This window comes from Vombatus ursinus, unplaced genomic scaffold, assembly GCF_900497805.2.
Source record: "Vombatus ursinus unplaced genomic scaffold, bare-nosed wombat genome assembly UNPS02011767.1, whole genome shotgun sequence".
Taxonomy (NCBI): Eukaryota; Metazoa; Chordata; class Mammalia; order Diprotodontia; family Vombatidae; genus Vombatus; species Vombatus ursinus.
The window spans coordinates 5,057,480-5,079,700 of record NW_020951545.1 but is presented as its reverse complement, the minus strand read 5'-3'; the positions used below and the strand labels follow the sequence as shown (position 1 = coordinate 5,079,700).

Genomic DNA, 22,221 nt, shown 5'->3' with positions numbered 1-22,221 from the left:
TACAGACATACACATCTATCTATAGTATATACATATATAAATATAGATGCAGTATATTTGTGTATATGTGTACATATGTATATAGATATAGCAGCTAGGTGACACAGTGGATTGAGTGCTAGGCCTGGAGTCAGAAAGACTCATTTTCCTGAGTTCGAATCTGGCTTCAGACACTTACTAGCTATGTGACCCTAAACAAGCCACTTAACTGTGTTACCTCAGTTTCCTCATCTGTAAAATGAGCTAGAGATGGAAATGTCAAACCATTCTAGTATCTTTCAAACAAAACCCCAAATGGGGTCATGAAGAGTCAGACATGACTGAAAAAATTGACTGATATGTATATAAGCATACACACACACACACAATTATATATGTATACAAATATATACACGTGCATATATATGTATACATATATATATACACATACACAAATGTGTGTATATAATAGTTAACTGCTTACTATATGCCAGGCATAGTGCTAAGTGTTTTGCAATTATTATCTCATTTAATCCTCACAACAACCCTTGAAGGTAGTTGCTATTATTATTTCCATTTAACATATGAGGCAGTTGAGGCAAACAAAGGTTAAGTGACTTGCTTAGGGTCACACAGCAAGTGTTTGAGGCCAGATTTTAACTCAGGCCTTCCTGAATTTGGGCCTGGTACTCTATCCACTGTGCTGACTAGCTGATCCCTACCTTGTATAGTTATAGGTATACTTATATATATATACACATATAGAATATACTTACAGATGTATACAAATCATATGGAGAGGCACAGCATTGCATCAGTGATTGGAGAACTAGGTTTGGAATCAATGAGACCAAGGTTCAAGACTTCCCTCTGACCCTCCCTGGCTGGGTTGGAAACATAGATGAGGTAGTATAGTGCATGGAGTACTTAAATAGCACTCTAAGGGTTGTAAACCTGGTTATGCACATTATCTCAAATGACCTCTACAACAACCTGATGATGAAAGGAAGCAGGGTGTAATAGATAAACATTGCACTTAGAGTAAGGAAGATCTGAGTTCAAATCTTGTCTCAGACATTCATTAGATATCAGTTCACCTTTTTGAAGCTCAGCTTCTTTTTCTGACTCATTCCAATAAAATGAGAGGGTTGGACCTGATGGTCTCTAAGGTCCTTTCTAGCCCTAAATCTATGATGCTATAATAATCCTATGACCACAGACAAGTCACATAATCTGTAATTGCTCCAAGCAGTTCTGAGAGTATAAATCACAGTATATGCCAACATGTATTGGTAAAGGTAGTTTCCCATACCACTGAAATCATAGACCTGGTATATATGTATATCCATTCTTATGTATCTTATGCGTGGGAGGCAATCAAAGCTTTCTGCAGTCTGATCCCTACCTGCTTGTGTGGTACTATTCAATTTAATTCATTGTACTTCAGTTCAACAAAGTCATTAATTGGCTACTTTAGGCAGAATATTGTACTGGGTATTGAGGAAGATAAGACTATTCTTGTCTTCCAGAATAGAAGGAGGATAAAATATTTAAACAACAATAATTATGCTACATAATAATATATGGAAGGCTTCATTGAAGGAGTGGTATTTGATATGGGATTAAATGGCTGGAGAAGCATCCAATAGGCAAAGTGGCTAAAAGAACATTCAAAGTTTGGGAAGAGTGTGGACATTGGTAGGAAGGTGAAAAAGTACAAGGAATGCTTGAGGAAAAGGGCATGGTGCCATTTGGCTGGGATGTAGAGCACATGAGGAGAAGATCATGAAAGATCTTTAATGAAAGGCCAGGACACTTTGATGTTGTTTGGTAAGCAGTAGGAAACCACTGAAGAATTTTAAGCAAGAGTGACATGAAAAGATGTAAACTAAATTACAGTAAAAGTGAACTATTTGCTGTTCCCTGAACATATCCTGATCTTTCTTGCCTGTGAATCTTTTTTCAGGATATGCCTTTACTCCTGCTGAATATCCTTCTTCTCCTCTGACACTCCTTTCCATAATCACCTATTAGAATCCTGCCCATCCTACAAGACACAGGTCAAGTTCCTTCATGAATTAATCAAATCTAATTTAGTAAAGGTTTATGAAGCCTTTCTGCTGAGCAAGGGACATTGTGCTACACACTGGGACCATGCAAACAAATTTAAATGGTCCTTAACTTCAAGGACCTCACATTTCTGTTGGATGGACTTAACAAGTCTACAGAAAAATAAATATAAGATAATTTGAAGAGGGAGAAAGAATTCACAGTGCTCTATCAGTTGTGTCACCTGGTTGCCCTGACTTACATATATTGATTCTAATTCTACTTTCTCAAACAGCTAAGTCTACTTACTCTTCCAATTGAGAATCCTTCAAATATTTGAAGGTGACTTTCATGACTCCCTAAGTTTTTTTTCCAAGCTATAAACATTCCTTGATGACAAAAAAAATTCATGTTTTTCCAACTTCTCCCAATGTTGGTTACCCTTCTCTTGACAGACTCCAAACTGAATCTTGCCCTTCTAATCTGTGGGACCTTTAACTCAACACAATACTCCAGATGTGGATCATCTCAGTCAAATATGTTTCGCTTTGGTGTAGTAGAGCATGAATTGACTTTTAACTCATAGGATCTGGGTTTGAATCCTGGTTCTACTTACTGCCAGAGTTAGATAAGACACCACCCCTCTTTGAGCTTCAGTTTCCTTCTTTGTAAAATAAGGAAGTTAGACTAGATGGTCTCTGATATCTCTTCCAGCTCTAAATTCTATTATCACTTAAGGATCTATCATTCTTTTTAGATGTTCTGTGCTTCTTTGGCACCCATCATGTACACTGTCTTGCTGTCTTATCTTCTTTATTCAATTGTAAACCCCTAAAGGGCAAGTATGTCCCCAATTCATCTTTGTGCCTAGCACAATGCTTCTACTTTGTAATTTTGCATACTAGGATGGAAGTTGGTAGCTAGTTAGAGAGAAATTAGTTCATGCATTTGGGAAGATATGATGTCTTATTAGAAACATTTCTGAAAAAATACAACCTGAAAGTTTCTCTAAACCAAATAAAGAGAGTCCTAGAATCATTGAGCCTTAGAATTAGAAGGGATATCAAATGCCATTTAGTCCAATGCATATTCTGTTGAACAACATATTAAGACAAATGGTCATTATGACTCTGGTGGAATAGAAATAATTGTCTGATGTAACATGTCATTTATATCTAGTTCTCCTAAAGAAGAAAACCAGTAATACTATGAAATGCACATGAGTCTCACCTTGGTCAAAGGAAAGAGCATTGGCCCTGGAGTTAGAGGACCGGAGTTCAAATCCTACCTCTGACACTTACTACCTGTTTTGGCCAAACCCTAGGAGGAGAAGGGAAAAAGAAAAATGAGGTAGATAAAAGTACTAGCACTAGTACTAGTACTTAAATCAGTTTTGCTACAAACATCTTTATTATATGCATGAAATACATAGATACAAATGCATTCTTCATTCTTTAAATCCTTGCTTCCCAAGACAGGTATGGGGCAAGTACCTTATCTGATTGAGATAGGTATGGAAGGGGACAAGTAGGTGGTATAATGGATAGAATACTGGGCTTAGAATCAGAAAGACTCATCTTTCTGAGTTCAAATCTGGCCTCAGACACTTAGTAGCTGTGTGACCCTACACAAGTCTCAGACCCTGCTTGCCTCAGTTCCTCATCTGTAAAATGAGCTGGAGCTGGAGAAGGAAATGGCAAACCTTTCCAGTATCTTTGTCAAGAAAACCCCCCAAAAATGGGGTCATGAAGGGTTAAACATTACTGAAACAACTGAACAACAAAAAGGGACTGGAAAGAGGGCAAGGAATTAGCTAATAGGGCTTTTCTGCTAGCTTGGCTAGTGGTCACCCACTTGGGAGCTGGAGAGGCTGTCAGGGAGAGGATCACGTTGCTGAGTGAGTCAATGAAACTGACACAGGCGCCTACAGCAAAGAAAGGGGGAAAGACTGGAGAAGAGAAGGAGGAGAGGGAGAGAGAGAGAAAAAGACACACACACACACACACAGAGAGAGAGAGAGAGAGAGAGAGAGAGAGAGAGAGAGAGAGAGAGAGAACTGGAAAGTGAGCTACTGCTGTCATCAGAGCTCAGCACAAGCAGCAACTCTGATACTCAGGAGCAACAGCAGCTGCTGCAGCAGTGAACAGTGAACAGTTGCCTCCGCCCCATCCCCAAGCTTAGATCCCACCAGTGCACTCTCACGGTCCTGGTCTTGCTGGCTCTTGCTGTGCTGCTGTGCCACAGGATGGAAGATTCCCAGGAGACATCGCCTTCTTCCAACAACTCTTCGGAGGAGCTCAGCTCTGCCCTGCAGCTGTCGAAGGGAATGTCTATCTTCCTCGACGTAAGTACAGATTGGAGGAGTTCCAATCCAAGCAGTAGTACCCCAATCCCCGGTCACCAACCTCTGCAAGTCTTTCGCCCTTTTCCCTTCCTGAAGCCTCTGACTTTTGGTGCTTTGGACTTGTCGGGGTGGGTTGCCCAGAGCCTGCTTTGCCCTGGTTGAGGAGAGCCCAGAGGAGATCATAGATTTATAATTGAAAGGGACCCCAGAGGTCATCTGCATGCTCTTTTTTGTTTGGTTGGTTGGTTCGTTGGTTTGCAAGGATAGAGAATTGTCATAGCCATGTCCTCCAAAGGGAAACCCACAGAGGGAAATATAACACGCAGGAAGTCTTTAAAAACCAACTTTAATAAGGAGCTGTCCAAACCTCCCAGCACTGGACTACGGCATTCCTTAAGAAAGCTCCAGGGTAAACATTTCCAGGTGCTTAGGCTCTCTCACGAGGACCATATGTGAATCACAGCAACCCCCGATCTAGCGATCTAGTGAGTCGGGAAGTTTGAAAGGGATTTCCAAGGAGGATTTCTTACAGGGAGACTTGAGTCAACATATCCTTAGCATCCCATGCCACCTCAACAGCAAATCTCATTGATGCTTGTGGGTCAGGGGGAACAAAAGGAAATGCTACAGAATAAAAAAAAAATCTACCTCCCCCTACTACTCCCCTTAGAGAGCAATTACTCTGAAAGAGTTCAGTTATTGCCAGAATCTTAAGGAGGCATCCTGCTAATTCAGTGTGACAAGTGTTGTTTGTACTAGGCTTTCTTTATATGTGGTGTTTATTGTCATGTCTTTTCATTTCTCTTTCTTTCTGTTGTTCTTGCCATGATTTCTTTCATGGAGTCTCTTTGTATTCTACCTACTGTTTCCCCCCACTTCTCCAGACTTCATGTCAATTCTCCTTCCCTTAGCTCTCTGTTTTGTTGTTGTTTTCTTGCCTTCTACAACATGGCTTTTTCTTTCTCCCAGAATTTCCTCTTTTCTATTTTTACTTTCTTTCCTTTTCTTTCCCACCCTTTGCTTCTCTTTCTTGCTGTTTCATGCTTTTATTTCTGGTATGTTTTCCCACTTGGGCCTTTCTTTGTTTGGCAGTCCCTTGCATCTCACCACTTTTGTTCTGTATAATTTTCTTTATATTAGCTTGTTCTTTACTCTCTTTTGTCTTCCCACCTTTGGTGATTTTTCTTTTCTTTTCCTCCTCTTTTCTCCTTACTATCTGCTTTTTTCTCCCACTTTTCATTTGTGTGGACCCATCTGGGCTACTTCTCATTGGCCCTCAGTTGTCATTTGGGCTTTTGATCCCCCACTTCTCCATCCCTTTTCCAATGAAGGGTGCCATTCTCTGTTTAAAACTACGAAGTATTTGAATGGTCAGCCCTAGTGTTATCTCACAATTGTCTCTTCTTTTTCAATGTAATAAATGTTTATTGAATTGAATTAAACTGATGGAAGAAAGTGGGTAAACAGAGTAAAGACAGCTGTGACATAACAGTATTTTCAGTGCTTTTTTTAATACAGGAGAGTAGAAGACAAAGTAGGAGTAATAGAAGCAGTTAACAGAGGTCTTTTGAAAGCTGGCTTATTACAGGACTGTAGGTTCTTTTGCTCAGGTATGGGAATGAAGTGACATGAGTTTTCAATACAATGATGATTCAAGGGAACCAATTTTTCCATGTTTATTTAAGCAAATCAAGTTATTCATTTTTCTAATGAGAAACAGCTATAGCACTGATCAGGACTTATCTTGGCAAAATTATGAAGAAGGTACAGTTTGTCTTTAGGGTTTACCAGTCTTCCTTTTAGTATCATTCTTTTCTCAATATTCAGGTAGGACCCTCCATTATGGAAATTCACTGAGGAGGAATCACCCTATTTTCTGTCTTTTACCTCTCCTTTTAATTTAATTTAATTTTTTGTTAACTTAAGAATAGTATACAGATTTTCTCCTCCCACCAAAACTTATCTATCTGACCTCCTCAAGCCTCTCAGGCTTCTATCCTCTGCTAGGTAAATGAGTTAATCAGATAAGCAAATATATGATAATATGCCAGTGATTGTATTATCCTTTCTAAGTTTAATGCCTTCCTGAGAGGCCTTACCTAAGGAATTTGTCTAAGGAAAAGAGGGAGGTGCAATAGAGTTCCAGGCACTGTGACAGGTTTGTGGAAGAGATGTTTTATTTTGGTGGGCATTTCAATGCCTCTTAAATTACATCGAATAGGGTTTTGTCCATTCAGCCTCTTTGTAGAGCTAATACCATCCATGATTCAAAAACATGAGAAAGGACCTTCATTCATTCTGACCTTGCCTAAGAAATTAAGACTTTCCAAGTGACTTTCTTCTAAGCAACAAGTAAACCCTAGTGATGGAACAGAAATGGAACTAATTGAAATAACTTGGAAAATCATTCTTTTTCACAGACATCAATCTTGGCTAAAGTGTTTCAAAAATGATTGCTTCTTCAAAAAAAAGGAAATTAAAATATTATTCATTTCTCATGCAATTAAATTTTCCAAATGTACTGAGGTGCTAAAAAGAGTGTGTGTGTTTGTGTGTGTGTGTGTGAGACAGAGAGAGAGAGATGAGAGAGATTGAGAGAGAACTAAGGACTGGGAGATCTGAGTCTCAGCTCTGGCTTTGCCATTAATTCATTAAGAATAAAGTCATATGTTAATAGGCTAAGAATAACACCTGTCCAGTCCAGTTCAAACTACAGACCTAATTAACCTAATATTGTTTTTGTTAAAAAAAAAAATACCACCCAAATGTAATGTAATGACATTCACTGTTCACCAGCAAAGTACAAGCTCTGCACAATATGTTTGATGATTTGCTCTCCAATAGAAGAATTTGCCTGACCTTTAAATGCATTCTTTGTGATTTTGGTGAGAAGTGTAACATAGTGGTGGAATGAGAGACAGAAATATGATCATTTTGCTATGGAGAGTTTTGTTAAATTATTATTTCTTGATCATAAAAAGAATACAAAATGTTAGTTTTATGAATCCTATTTCAATGAATCCTTTTATTTTGTTTTGTTTTAGTCTTTTTCTCTTTTCTGGGGGGTCTGGAAATATAATTTCATCAGTATTAAGAATTCCTGGTGAGGAAGTTCTTTCCACTAATACAAATTAGCAATTGTTCTGCAATTTATAGTCTTAGAAACATGGTTCACTGAGAGAGTAAGTGTGTCAGGCAGCCTATATGTGTCAGGAAAACAGCCTGAACACAGATTTTCCTGACTCTCAGATCTGCTCTATCTACCACTACTTCTCTGTAGAGTGTATATATGTAGTATGATTTACTCATTTCTAAATGGAGTAGGAATAAAATATATCTCAGGACTCTATATACAAAGCCTATTTAGTTTTTAAATTATTTAAATTTTATTCTTTGCCATTCATCCAAGTTGAAATAAATATATCCCTTTGACTTTATATTAAATGGGTGCAAAAATTATTGCAATGACATAAATAGACAATTATTATTGTCTCTCTCACTGAGAGTTCCATTTATAACAAGGAGACAGATATTGAGGCAGTTTCTCTTTCAGGGTAGAGCTGTTTGCCTCAGGTTCCCTACCAACAATTCAACAAAAAATAGTGTATGATCATATAAAGTAAAATAAAAGAGGCAAAAATACCAGCCAGTCAAATATATAAAGGTTATACATGTCATTTTATAAATTAGATTCAGTTATCTAAGGTGTACATAATTAACAGGCATTAAATCAACCAATTATAGAAGCTGATTTAAACAATTAAATCTTGATGATTTTCTCCCTGATAAATCGTAAGAATCAAGCCCTCATTGTCAATAAATACTTTTGAATATTTTAAATCAGTCCTCAAACCTGGGCAGCATCCTGGAGATGAAATTATTAAATATGTATAGAAAAGATGGACAATCACAGTAAGGGAATATAAACTGGGTCCAAATCTTTAGTTTTCTTGAAAGGCAGGGGAAATGACTTTGCTTTATTATAGAGAGGGAAAGACAACAACTTAGCCATTTCCTCTTAGCTTCCATAGCAGCACTCTATATAGACATATTAAACTATGTGACTGGTGATCTTGTGACAATAGAGATTCCTTTTGAATCATTACCTTAATAGTATTATTGTGAGGAAGAAAACAATAACACATCTAGGCCCATCTAACTTTGCCAGTTCAATTTCCAAATGAGTTGCCACATAAAGGTCATCATCTCTACCATATTCCTTTTTTTAATATATACATTTTTGAGGCTTCTTAACAGAGAATAGAGTATAGCCTAAAGGAGCATCTCCTTCACCTGAACTTTCCTCTTGGGCTCCACTCATGACTCTTCATCTCACAGAAGCCTTCTCACCCTGGATGTTCGGTGATGATCATGGCGGGTAGGGGTCTTTCTTTTAGTCATTGCCAGCAAGATTCTTGCCAGAGTCCTCCTTAATAAGCTGATCCTTCACCTGGAAGAGAGTCATCTACCTGAGAGCCAGTGTGGCTTCAGAAAGGGCTGAAGGACAGTTGATATGGTGTTTGCTGCCCAGCAACTCCAGGAGAAATGCCAGGAGCAGAACAGAGGTCTGTATGGTTCATCAATCTGACCAAGGCCTTTGATACTGTCAGTTGTGAGGGTTTGTGGAAGATCATGGCAAAATTTGGTTGCCTGGAGAAGTTCACCCAGTATTTTCACCATTTCATGATGGCATGCTTGCCCAGGTTCTGGATGATTGATGATGTTCACACTTTCCCTTTCACCAATGGGAGCGAGCAGGGCTGTATGGTTGCTCCAATCTTTTCAGCATGATATATTCAGGGATGTTGTTGGATGCCTTCAACAAGGACAAAAATGGCATCAGTCAGCTACTGGTAAATTATCTAACTTGAAAAGACTACAAGTCAAGACTAAAGTGGAAGGGGAGTTAATGCATTTTTTTTGTTCACAGATCATTGTACATTCAATGTAGCCTCTGAAGCTAAGATGCAGCAAAGCATGGATTGATTCTCTGCTGCTTGTGCTAATTTGGCCTAACAATTAACACCAAGAAAACACAAGTTCTTCACCAGTCAGAATCACACCATCCATATGTGGAAACATTAGTTATAGCAAATGGAGAACTGTACTTTGACCCCAACATAGTGATGTCATTTTGGTCCTCTTTGAGAGCAAAGGACAACCACCAACCAACTCCAGACCCTCATTCTCTGATTTATGATCCCTATAATTACCTGCTCTCTTTTCTTTGTATTCCTCATGCAATCAAAGCTTCCAAGATATCCATTCTAGGCTCTTTCTTCTAGGCAGTTTTTCCTAGGCAACATTAAGACACTTTCTACTAAGCCCAAGCCATTAATTATTGTAATCTGCAGCAATGGAGGGAACGACCACTTCAAATAAAATCACAGATCCAAGAGCCTTTTTCCTGTCCTTGACCATCCAGTACCATTTGACATTGTGAATCACCCAATCCTTCATAATACTCTTTCCTCCCTCCTTTTTTCCTACCATTTTATAGTTCTTCAACTTCTCTGACCACTCATTGGGCTCTTTTAGTGGCTTTTCATGGTACACTGGAAAAGTATTAGCTCTGGAATCAGAGGATCTAAGTTCAAATACCACTTCTGATAAATGTTTCCTGGGTCTCCATTTCCTTATCTATAAAAATGAGGAGATTGGACTATATAACCTCTAAGGTCTTTTGGCTCTAGATCTATAATGCTGTGATAGGTCCCTTAAACTTAAATGGTATTTCATGATTCTGGCTTCTCTCTTTCATTTCTTTCTCATAGGAAAATAGGAAAAGACTGAAAAGGACCTTAGTGATTATTTGGTCCAAACCACCATTTTCCCAATAAGGACACTGAGGACAAGAAAGGTTAAGTTACTTTCTCATATTCATATAGCCGGAACATGACTTAGATGGCATTTGAATTCAGGTTGATTAGACCAATGGTCTCCAAAGTGGGTACCCTGTGACCCCACAAAGCCTTGACATGATCCCAGGGAACACATGACCAACTAACTAGAGGATGGATTGCATTCCACACTCCCCCTGATAGTGAATTCCACACTTTGTTTTCAACATAACCACACCATCCCCTTTATCCCTTATCATCTAATACTTCTCCATTTTGCCCATTGTTCTCCTATGCATTCTCAGTTTGAGAGTGAGGTTGTCAGGTGAGAACCTTATGCTCCAAATGCTGTACCCTCTTATTATAACATAACTCTGACCCAAATGCTCACACTTACAACTGTGTGGGTACCATTGGGATGATTCCCTCCATCCTCAACCACCAGCATACCCACATCTTACACTTCAAATTGTCTTGTGGCTTGTAATAGATGCCTTTCAATGTCCTCTGTGCTTAGGGAGGCTGGCCATCAGTAAGAACACTACTCCGTGCCTTTCATTTTTAATGAGTTTCACAAGATAAGAAAGCATGGTTGAGTTGTAATCTGCATCACAGATCTCATTACATTATCTCTCCTCTCAAATCTACCCATCTTCTAATCCTCCTTATTTCTGTCGAAGATACCACCACTTTTCCAGTCACCAAGGTTAGCAACTTTGGCATCATTCTCAGTTCCCCACTCTCACTTATACTCCCTCCCCATCAATTTATGATCAGTTGTCAAATCTTGTCATTTTTACCTCCACAAAATTTCTCCTATCTACTTCTCTATACTTATATAGTCTTACGCTAGCTCAGGTCTTCATCACCTCTCATCTAAACTACTAAAATAGCCTCCTATTTGGTCTCCCTAATTCAAATTTCTCCTCAACTTCAACCAGTTCTCCAAACATCTACTAAAGTGATTTTGTTTAAGTTCAGATAGGATCATATTATTCACTATTTCATAGTACATAGTGGGTACTTAATGAGTGTTTATTCCCTTCTCTTCCCTTTTGAAGGCCCTGAGGTTCTTTCAAAAAGAAGTCTTGAATTTGAAGTCAGAGAATAAATGTTTAAATACTTACTCTGTCACGTTTTACTTTTGTAACATTGGGCAAATAATTTAACCACCCTGACTTGGATTGCTCAATTTGGACTAGATAACTTTTAATCACCCCCCCCCAATCTAAATATATGGTCTCATGAATTCTTTCTTCATCCCTTCTTTCTCTTTAGTTGCCACCTCTTGCAGGAATCTCTTCATTACTCCTCAACTCCTTTGCCCTAACCTCTGCTAAGTTAAAGTGATCTCTCACTCTTCAACTTTTTCTTAAATCTTTTCCTAGACTTTATCATACCCTTCCCTCTTGTATCATAGTTATTTGTCTGTCTATATATCTCCCTTCCCATTTAGGCTTTAAAATCTTTGAAAGCAGAATCTGCCTTGTATCTGCATTTGTATGCTTAGCATCTTGTACAATGCCTTGAACTTATTTGATTTTTAGTACATATTTGTTGAATTTTATATTTTGAAATATTGGTTAATTTCAGTCAGAGGCAGAGCTGAGCATCAGTCTGGCTACTAAAAGATAATGTTTCTAAATAAAACCATTGGTGCTTAAAAGTTGCCCCCCAAAGAGCCTTATGAAAATAATTTTGAAATATTGTTTCCACATGATTAAAAGTCATCTTATATAAAAATAGAGATTTATCTTATATGCACAGTATGAATACAGCATTAACTGAATAAACACATATTGGGTCATCAGGGAATTTTCCTTGAAGAGTATATTTTAAATTGGGTACTGGGGGAGCAGCAGAATGATGCAAAGAGATAAAGATGTCATCTGACATATCCATAGGCCTCTTTCCTGCCTATTTTTTTTGTCTCTGATGCCAGGTGAGAAGCCTTTCTCTAAATTTAGAATTAGTGGGGGTTTCAAAATAGCAGACTGAAATATACTTTAACTTATGATTGAGTACATCCTTTATCATGTCACCTATAAAAGTGGTAATTCTGTTATGTCCTTTTCTTTCTAGATACTGAGAAGAGCAGACAAAAATGGTAAGACCAAATGGTTTCAGTTTCTTCTTTTTCTATCTCCTCTTTTGTCAATCATGTCATAAAGGGCACTACCCAAGTGGAAAACAGAACCTAGCCCACTTGCAACATCAATCATTGAACCAGCATAGTTAGACCTAAAGATTCGTGTTAAAGTAGAAGAGGTCTTACATTTTACTTCAGGAGAGACATGCTACCTGGAGCCTATGGTACACGAGGGCCATTGCCAATGGCATTTTTTTTCTATTGCACCTTAAATATATTTGTAAAAAAGTAGAAAGAGATCTGGACTAGGATTAGAAGATGGGAGTTTGAATCCATACTAATTACTACACATATGACCTTAGAAGGTCTGTTCATAAATAACTGATGTTTACATAACACTTTAAAATTTGAAAAGTAATTTCCATGTATTATCTCATTTGAGTCCATAATAACACTGGAGGCTATGGATATGAGTATTCTAATTTTTCAGATGAGGAAACTGAGGCTCAGAGACCTTAAGTGACTTGCCATGATCACATAACAAGTGTGTGAGGCAGGATTTGAAACTTGTATCTTCCTTACTCTAAATCCAACAATTTGTCCGCTATATCATGCTTTGATTCTCAGTTTCTTCACATGTAATATGTGGGTAATAATAGCTTTTCTAGCCATGTTGCATGGGTTTTGGTGGATAATTGCCTTTAAAATTGTAAACCACTATATACTTGGAAGCTGCTATTATTGTTGGATAAACACAGAGACAGTTGCCCAGGAGCTGCCACTGAATGCCTGGGAGAGTATCTGGAAAAGTGCATGACTACTCCCTTTATCCACAACAGTGAGAAGACAAACCCTATAGGGAATAATCATGTCTGATAGGCAAATGTAGATGGTATTACAATTCAATTTCCATTTTAATTATTGTCAACGACCAAGTCACTGTAATAAATGCATTTTGATTATTTTAATAAACCAAAAAACTGTGTATTTCAAAAAGCACCCTTCAGCACTATAATATGGGCTACCAAATTATGGTTTATTATTAGTGTAATACTGGGGCCATGATAGGACATCTTGAAGTGATTTTTTTGGCAGACTAGAGATGTATTGAACTCCTTCCCTCTCACAGAATCTCATATTCTGCCTGTGCATAGAAATTACTGTCAGAATGCAATTCTGACATGTTAAATACATGTACTTTGTTAATCCTTAAGCAGTTTTATGAGTAAGGTACTGGTTGACCATTACACATCTCTGCACAATTGGCAGAAATCATTCATAGAGGCAATAGACTGATAATATTTGGTAACTGAACTATATCTTCCCAATAGAATCTTTTCTCAAACTGAGTTGTAGAAACTGGTGCTATTGAATCAGTGTACATTTTTAAGCAAAATTAGTGGGTTCATTTTTACTGTCAGGTGAAATGAACTGTTAAATGATTTTCTTATCCCTGTCTTTCTATATGGTATTGATTGACACCAATTAGTCTTGCCTGATTGTCCTCCCTCCAGTCAGCCCAAGGCAAAAAGTGGCTTGGGGATCTCACTTGATCTGTGTTCTTCTTCCACCTCACAACGTCTCTCCCATTATATCCTATTCTCATGTGGTCCCTTGTGGCTTCCCACAGTTTTTTAAGATTCCCTATCGATTTTTTGATGTTTTTCTTAAGATTTGATGTCCAGAAATTATCACAGTCCTCCAGAAGTGATCTCACCAGAGCAGGCCAAAGGACTTCCACTTCCCTTATTTTAAGCACTTTTGGACTTAACCTGTGATTTCACTGGTATTGGGAATTCCTGGTAAAGAAACACCCTTAACTGATGCAGATCAAACGATTCCATAATTTATAGCCCAAGAAAGTGGTCTGAGCTACTCTGTCTTGCCCAATCAGGATGAGTCAGAGGTGGAAACCAAACCTAGGTTTTCTCTCTGAGACTGGCTTTTTAAACTGTGGACCACATTATGTTGCCTCCGGACACACTAGATACTATGCCTGTCAGTGCAGCCCAAGACATGGACTTTTTAAGAAGAATTTTGACCATGCTGTGATTTCAACAGTGTGGGAAATTCTCCAGTGTGAAACATCCTCCTCATGACAGATAAGCACCATCTCTGCAACTTTATTTTCTTGGAGTTCTCAGGGTCACTGAGAGGATCAGTGACTTCCTAGGTTCCTACCACCAATATGGGTCAAAGGTGGGATTTAAACCCAGGTTTTCCTGACACCATGACCAGCTTTCTATCCACTAGATCATATTGCTACTTTTATAAAAATGGTAAACAGCATAGGATGAAGCACAGATGTCTGTGTCTCTGTGGTAGGGGCTTTTCCCAAATTAATCTCTCAGCCGGTGACTACTTCATGCACCCAGTCACTCAACAAATCCAGATCAACCTAAACATGACTATGAGGCCCGTACCTATCTATCTTACCCACAAGGACAGTGCAGTATGAGAAACATTTTCAAAAACTTTTGAAATTTGATGGACTAATTTTATAAAAGAGTTAATAATTGATAATTTCCAATAATGTTATCCTACACAAAGTCAGTTTGTTGGTTTTTAAAGAGTAGATAGTACCTTAACTGAATTCAATTCAATACACATTTTTAACATTAATTAAGTACTGTGATAGGGAGTCAATGATAAATAAGACCCAGCTACTTTCGAGGGAGTCTTGCTCTATGCAGAGATGAGCAGAAATGTTTTATGCTCAATAGGTACATAACATAAAGTAGGGCAAAAGAGAGATCCAAATGTGTTCTAGGAAATTTTGGGTAGGATCAGAACACGTTCAGATGAGGGTATTTGGGAAGGATCCTTGAGGAGCTGGCATGTTTAGTTTGATGTAAGTTTAATAGATGTTTAATATTGGTAGCAGTAGTCCAGTTTAGTTGGAAAATATGAAGAAAAATAAAGCAAAATTGGGCTGAGAATGTAGGTTAGAGCCTTAGAAGACAGACTGAAGAGCTTGTCTTTTATCCCAAAAGCAATTGGGAGTCACAGGTTTTTGCAAGGGGGTGATCAAAACCTATAAACTGTGAAGATTATTTTGTCAAGGTTGTCAAGGGATGCATTGAAAAAGGGGGAAACCACAAGCGAAACCAGTTACTAGGTTATTACAATAGTTGAGGAAAATGTGATATGGGCTTGAACTCAGGTAGTCCTAGCATGAATGAAAAAGAGGGGATGAATATGATAGATATTTGAAGGTAGAATGGACAAGAATTGGCAGCTGATTGGATGTGCTGGCTGAAGGAGAGGAAGGGCTCAAAGAATATTTTAAAGTTTTGAAGTTGGATGACTAGTAGGATGGCAATGCTCTCACCAAAAATAGGGAAGCTGAGAGGAAACAGAGAACAAGATGAGCTCACTCTTGGACATATTATGCTTGAGACAGGCAGTTGGTGATGCAGTGAATAGAGTTCTGGGCCTGAAGTCAGGAAAACTCATCTTCCTGAGTTCAAATCTGGCCTCAGACACTTACCAACTGTAAGACCCTGGGTAAGTCATTTAACCTGTTTGCCTCAGTTTCCTCCTTTGTAAAATAAGCTGAGGAAGGACATGGCAAATTACTCCAGTGTCTTTGCCAAGAAAACCCCAAATGGTGTCACGAAGAGTCAGACATGATTGAAACAACCGAATGATAACAACAAAATGTTTGAGAGGCCCATGAGATAGCCAAGAGATATACAGTGGGCAGCAGTGATGTGGGATTCGAATACAGTGCATAGATTTACTGGATATTTAGGTTTAGTAATTATTATTAATAGTAAAAGAGAAGAGAAATACATACCTATATACATATATTCATATATACATATATTCCTATATATACATACATATATTCATATGTATTTTTAATGTACATATGCTAACATCATGAGACAGCAAAGAGAATGAAAATTTAAGTATACAGAAGGCCTGAGCTTGTTATATAGGGGATGCAAATAGGAAAAGTAGGGAAAGACAGAAGATGAAAGATGAAGTGAGAGAAAGGGAGAAGTTAAAGGGAATGGAGGGAAGGAGAATATGAATTATGAAAAAGAAAATAGGGAGGTAGGTGATCAAGGATGCAAATAGATGGTATTAATTTGCTATAGGGGTGGACTATTTTATCCTCTGACACTGGAGCAAAAGGAGAGAGAAGATTTTGAAGAAAAGGAGAAATGACAGAAGGAGAAATGACAGAACTCATGGTCAAAGACCTGTTTTCAGTAAAATAGGTTGTGAAATCATCTGCTGAGAGAAAGCACAGCAGGGTGAGGTTGTTGCTGTTGTTTGCTGTTTGTCCTTCATTCCTTTGTAAAAAAGGAGGAGAAGGTTGAAAACAATGCTTATAGGGATGTTAAATGGAGACATGAATGTGTGATGGGCCCAATCTTTATTCCGCAAGTAATGTTGGGTGTCTCAGGAGTATGATATGATTTGAGAAGGCATATGGGGGATGTAGCTTGCTGCTGAACTCATATCCCAAAGAGGCCAAAGATAGAAAGAAGGGTTGCACATAGGCCAAATGTTTATAGCAAAAACATTTTCTGGAAACAGTAAAATTGGAAGCAAAGTGGGTGCCCATCAATTAGGAATAGATAAATAAATTGTGTTATGAAATGATGGACAGAAGGAGTTCCAAGAGGCATGGAAAAATACATAATCCAATGCAATGAAGTAAACTGATATAGGAAAACAGTATACACTAAACATAAAAGAATAAAAACAACACAGTGATTTCGCCAAAAATCTAATACACATTAAATGGGAAGAATGAAATTTTAATCATTATTAAGATGAATGAACTCTTAGATTCCTTCTGTATCTAAATTTATTATTCTATGATTCTTTTTTGGGGGGGGGGGGCTAGGCAATGGGATTAAGTGACTTGCCCAGGGTCACAAAGCTAGTAAGTGTTATGTGTCTGAGGCCGGATTTGAATTCAAGTCCTTCTGAATTCAGGGCCGGTGCTCTATGCAATGTGCCACCTAGCTGCCCCTTATTATTCTTTGATTCTGATACACATTGGTGGTTTACAAAACTCACAACTCCTTATAAGACAAGTAGTATAATTATCTTTATGTTATACATGAGATGTCAGGAGACTTTCCTATTTTTCACATGTGGAAAGTTAATAATAGCTGCAGCAATAATAATTATTTATATTAACATAGTACTCTAAGGCTTTCAAAGCAGTTTATATACATTATTTCATTTGACCCTCATGATAACACTGTGAAATATTTACCACAGGTATTATCTCAATTTTATAGATAAAAAAACTGAGACATCAATTTTAAGTGAATTGTCTATGATCAATCTGCAAGAAATGAAACCAGGTGTCTTGACCTCAAGTTCCAGCATTCTGATTCACTTCATCAATGTTACTTCTTTGGTACTAGCCCCTGTATATCTCTACAGTATTTTCTGTAACCTATCTGCTCTCTGCAACCATCTCTATCACTTCTTTGTTTGTTCTTCCATTTTTCTCTGCTGGCTACTTACTCTGTGAACAGAGAATTGGAAGCCCTGTGGATAAAAAACAAAAACAAAAACAAAACCATGGTCTGAGATGGGGGTGGGGGTAGGGAGAGGAACTACCTTAATATAGAAAAATTAAGCATACTCAAATTTATTTGTTGAATTCATTTGGAAAATAGAAGTGAAATAATGTACAAATGTTCAGAAATACCCACCTTTTAATCTAAAATAACAGGATCATTTTTCAACTTCAATATTTAAGTGCAAAGTATGTGGTCCTTAGAAACCTCACGGCTTTTTCTAATCTCCTATACATCTTGAAAGGCCAAGTTTGGGTTCTTTAAAACATAACACATTCACACTTAAAATAGTTTCAGAATCTTTACCATATGCTGGCAATTGGAGACAAAAAGAATAAAATTTATTTCACAATTTAAATGAATACATAGAAACATGAAAAAATAATCTAGTGTCATATCATGCATTCAAAGTTTTCTGTATTTACAAATAAATAGCTGTTAACAAATATTTGATCATTTGACAACAGACTTTTAGTGCCTAAAATTCCTAATGGTAGAATAATTAGTTGTAAGAAAAGAAAAGAAATGAAAGGATATATGCAGTATGATATTCAGGTTGTCTAAATACAAAGTTGGCTTAAAAATTATATGATGTGGAGGAAAAATTACTGGAGAGAAGAAAAACCATGATTAGTGATTAACTACAGCAATGGCATTTTTCTTTTAAATTACAAGCTAGGGAAATATAAAAATGCATCTCAAATAAATATAGCTATTTGTTGATGACATTGAAACAGTGGCTTTCTTGTTCTGATCTTTAAAATGATAGATGCAGTCATAAAATTGCTGAAGAATTTACTATCACAAAAGGTCACAATAGGAGAGATAAATAAGAAGAACTAGAAGAGAAAAAATTAAATAGAAGAATTTTACATTGATGATTTTCTTACCTTGGTTCTTATTTTTTAATGCTAAGATCCAGGGTCATCTATGGTCAACCAACTAGCAGATAATGTATAAATTGAATTGATTCTTTGAGTGATGGTAAAGATTTATTTAAGTGATGGCTGCTATTCTTATTAAGTGCTCTTAGTATATCAAAAGGGGTATTTAAAAATAATGTATTCTTTGAAAGAAAGAGTATTCAGGCATGACTTCTTTCTACATCAGACACAAAAATCTCAAGCATTTCAGAAGTATTCTCAGACATGCAATTGAAGCTATTTCTGAGAAGTCTCATGACAGAATCAGCCCTTTCCACATAGTGACTCCTCATCATGTGGAGACAATGTTGTCATGAGTGATTAGACATCTGGGATAAAGATATATAGACACACAAATAACCCCCAAATACTTCCCTGACTGTTAACACACTGAAGAAGAGAAACACATATAGCGGGGATGTTTTCCTTCAGGTAACCTAGACAATATAGTAGTGCCTTTCCTAAGCCCTGCAGCTTATTCCTACATATCTTAATTTTCCCAGTAACTCATCTTTACTGTTTAAATGCACCAAAAGTCAGCAAGTCAAATTAAATTTACCAAGACTAGTAACTGGCCTTCCTACTTAAATATCTCTATAATGCCAGTGCTTTGATGCTATTCACTGCATTAGTGCTGAATCAGCTAATGTCTTTCTGCTTAATGTTGATCGCTGGCCATGGTGCTAACCACTTCCCTTGTAGCACAGCCACTGGAGATCTGACACACATCTGCATTCCACAATGCAAAGAAATCCCAAGGCAGCAATATGCATATTATCGTGTTGTAATCTAAAAGACTTAATTTTTCCAATTAAAATGTTTCATTCACAATCAAGAAATTATTTTGGCCATCTATGATAAAATGATTGTATTTTATGAGTCACTTTAGCTTTTGAGTGTTTTGAGACCATTTTAATCATGAAAGAATACTCTTGCATGAGTAAGCTAATCATATTTTTCAGAAATAATTTGCCAATCATGCATTAAAAGTGTAGATAGGAAGGGGACAAAATAATTATTAAATATTTGTCTTAGAAGCAGGGAGATGTTTTAATAGATGGTTTAAGGTCCCTTCTAACATCTGTGACTCCATAATTAGCCACTGCTCATAAGTAAAATGATATAACTGTGTCTTGAAATTCTAACTAAGCCCAACACATTTTCAGAAATCCTTGAATTAGATGAAAATTAATGGACTGAGCCTAGAAAACAAAGTTCAGCAATATACTGGAAGACCAATATTTCACAATTCTTCACTCTTTCAAGTTAAGTCAACAAGCTATTTGTGAGAATTAAGAAAACTTAGGGACCAATGATTAATCAAACAACAGAACTGAGCAATCAATTATAGCAACAAGAAATTGATGTATTATGGGGTTGGGAGGCAGAGAGATCTATAGACAATATAATATTTATTATGGGTTAGAGTTTTCTCTGAAACTTCCATGTTGTGGGTAGTAAGTCATGTGTGAAAGTGGTTGATTGCACATTTCTATCAAAGCATTTAAGAGTCCCAGAGAGTATGAAGGGGTCTGGCATATGTGATTTGATATAATTGGCCAATGTGCAAGAATGTGATGGTATGAGATAGTGAGAGGACAGAATTAGTGGAAGCCAGAAAAGTGTGTGCAGGAGAGGGACTGGCTTAGACTGAAACATAGTATGATAAAAGCACCACTTCACATTTGTTCTCCTCCCCTTTTTTTCTTTGCAGGTTGTGTCTTAGCACAGGGTCTGACACATGATAGATACTTAATAAATATTTTTGATTGATTAATTGGTGGACATTTGCCTTGGTTCAGGGTATGTCTGCTCTTATTAAGAAAGAAAGTGCACCAGAATGGGGAGAAAGTGATGATGAACCTCTGAAACATCCATCCCAGCACTATTTGAATGTTGCCAGTTGAACTTGGTCTCTGCTCCTGTCTTTCCATCCAAAAGTAGTAGATAAAACTAATATAAAACAGATATGTTCCATGAAATGAAATCATGACTTAAGAATCTTTTTGAAAAGTAATTTGTCACCAGTACAAAACAGGAAAGAAAAGAATAACCATAAACACAAATTCTGACAGTAAAACTGGCTTCCAAAAAGCCAAACAAAACATATTTCAGGGAAAAAAAGAAAACATTTCCTTTTTTCCCCTTAATGTTTTTTTTCAAAATGCAAAAGTAGTTTTCACACCCCAAAAGTGTTGCTTTTCTGCCAAAAGTAGAAAGCTGTGAAATTTGTTAGCTTTACATAGCTTCCCTAATCAACTTTAACAGAGATAAACAGGAAACTCATATCCAAATTGGTTTGCCAGTGCTCCATAAACGTGCTCATGAGCTAATGGTGTTGAAGTAATGGAATTGATATTGCTTGTGTATAAAAATATGAGGGGAAAAGAAGCTCTGTGACACTTTGAGATATCTTATTGGTTTTTGTAAATGCCTCTATCCCTTGTCTGGTTAAAAATTCATCCCCTACCCATAACTGTGATATATAGTATATGATCTGCTTTTCTTCTATTTTTTTATGGCTTGATCTTTAACACTCAGATTATGGGTGCTTCTTGAATTTATTGTAAGATGTTAGTTTAAGCCTAGTTGTCCCAGACTACTTTCTGATTTTCCCAGAATTTCATATTAAATAGGAAGTTGTTTCCTAGGTCACATGTTTTCAAGTTAACTGAACACAAGGTTATTGAGTTCAGTTATATCTGATTTTTCCTTTTCTTGTCTGTTCCATTTATATACTTTTCTTTTTACAACTAGTGTCAGACGTTTTTGAGGATTGCTAATATATAGTTTGAGGTCTATAAAAGTTATAGACCTTCATTTCCTACATTTTTTCATTATTACTCTTGATATTCTGTATCCTTTGTTCCCCCAAATGAATTTTGTTCTTTTTGTATCTAACCTGGCAAAGTATCCCACTCATAGTTTGGTTGGTGAATCATTAAATCTGTAAATTAACATTGGTAGCATTGTCATTTTTGATATATTGATCCTGTATCATACATGTTAATTTTTTTTAACATTTTATCATTTAGAATCATCATTGAAACTACAGGTGAATTATACTGATGGCTTCTGATGAGGTCTGAATCTTCACTTGTACCCCAAAATTGAAATAGTCATGGTTGACTTGGAAGTTTTTTTTTCAGCTTGGGTAAACAGGACATATAATTGTCAATTATCATCAGATTTGTAAAAACAGAAGGAAGGAAAGGAGGAAGTATTAAGTACCTAATATGTACTAGGTACTTTGTTAAGCACTTTACAAATCTTATCTCATTTGATCCTTACAACAACTCTGAGAGGTAGATGCTATTATTATCCCAATTTTATAGTGAAGGAAGCTGAGGCAAACAGATTAAGTGATTTGCCCATGGTAAGACAGCTAGTAAGTATCTGAGACTGGATTTGAACTCAGATATTCCTGACTTGAGACCCAGCG

At 37.1% G+C, this 22,221-nt stretch overlaps 1 protein-coding gene across 1 annotated transcript in view; it reads left to right on the top strand.

The window, feature by feature from the left end:
* Positions 1-4,273: 4,273 nt before the first annotated feature.
* Positions 4,274-22,221, top strand: part of NECAB1 (N-terminal EF-hand calcium binding protein 1) — a 203,585-nt gene continuing 185,637 nt past the window's right edge. The window contains exons 1-2 of the mRNA XM_027856976.1: positions 4,274-4,372; positions 12,295-12,319. Coding sequence (XP_027712777.1) covers positions 4,274-4,372; positions 12,295-12,319 — 124 coding nt within the window. The remainder of the gene's footprint in view (positions 4,373-12,294; positions 12,320-22,221) is intronic.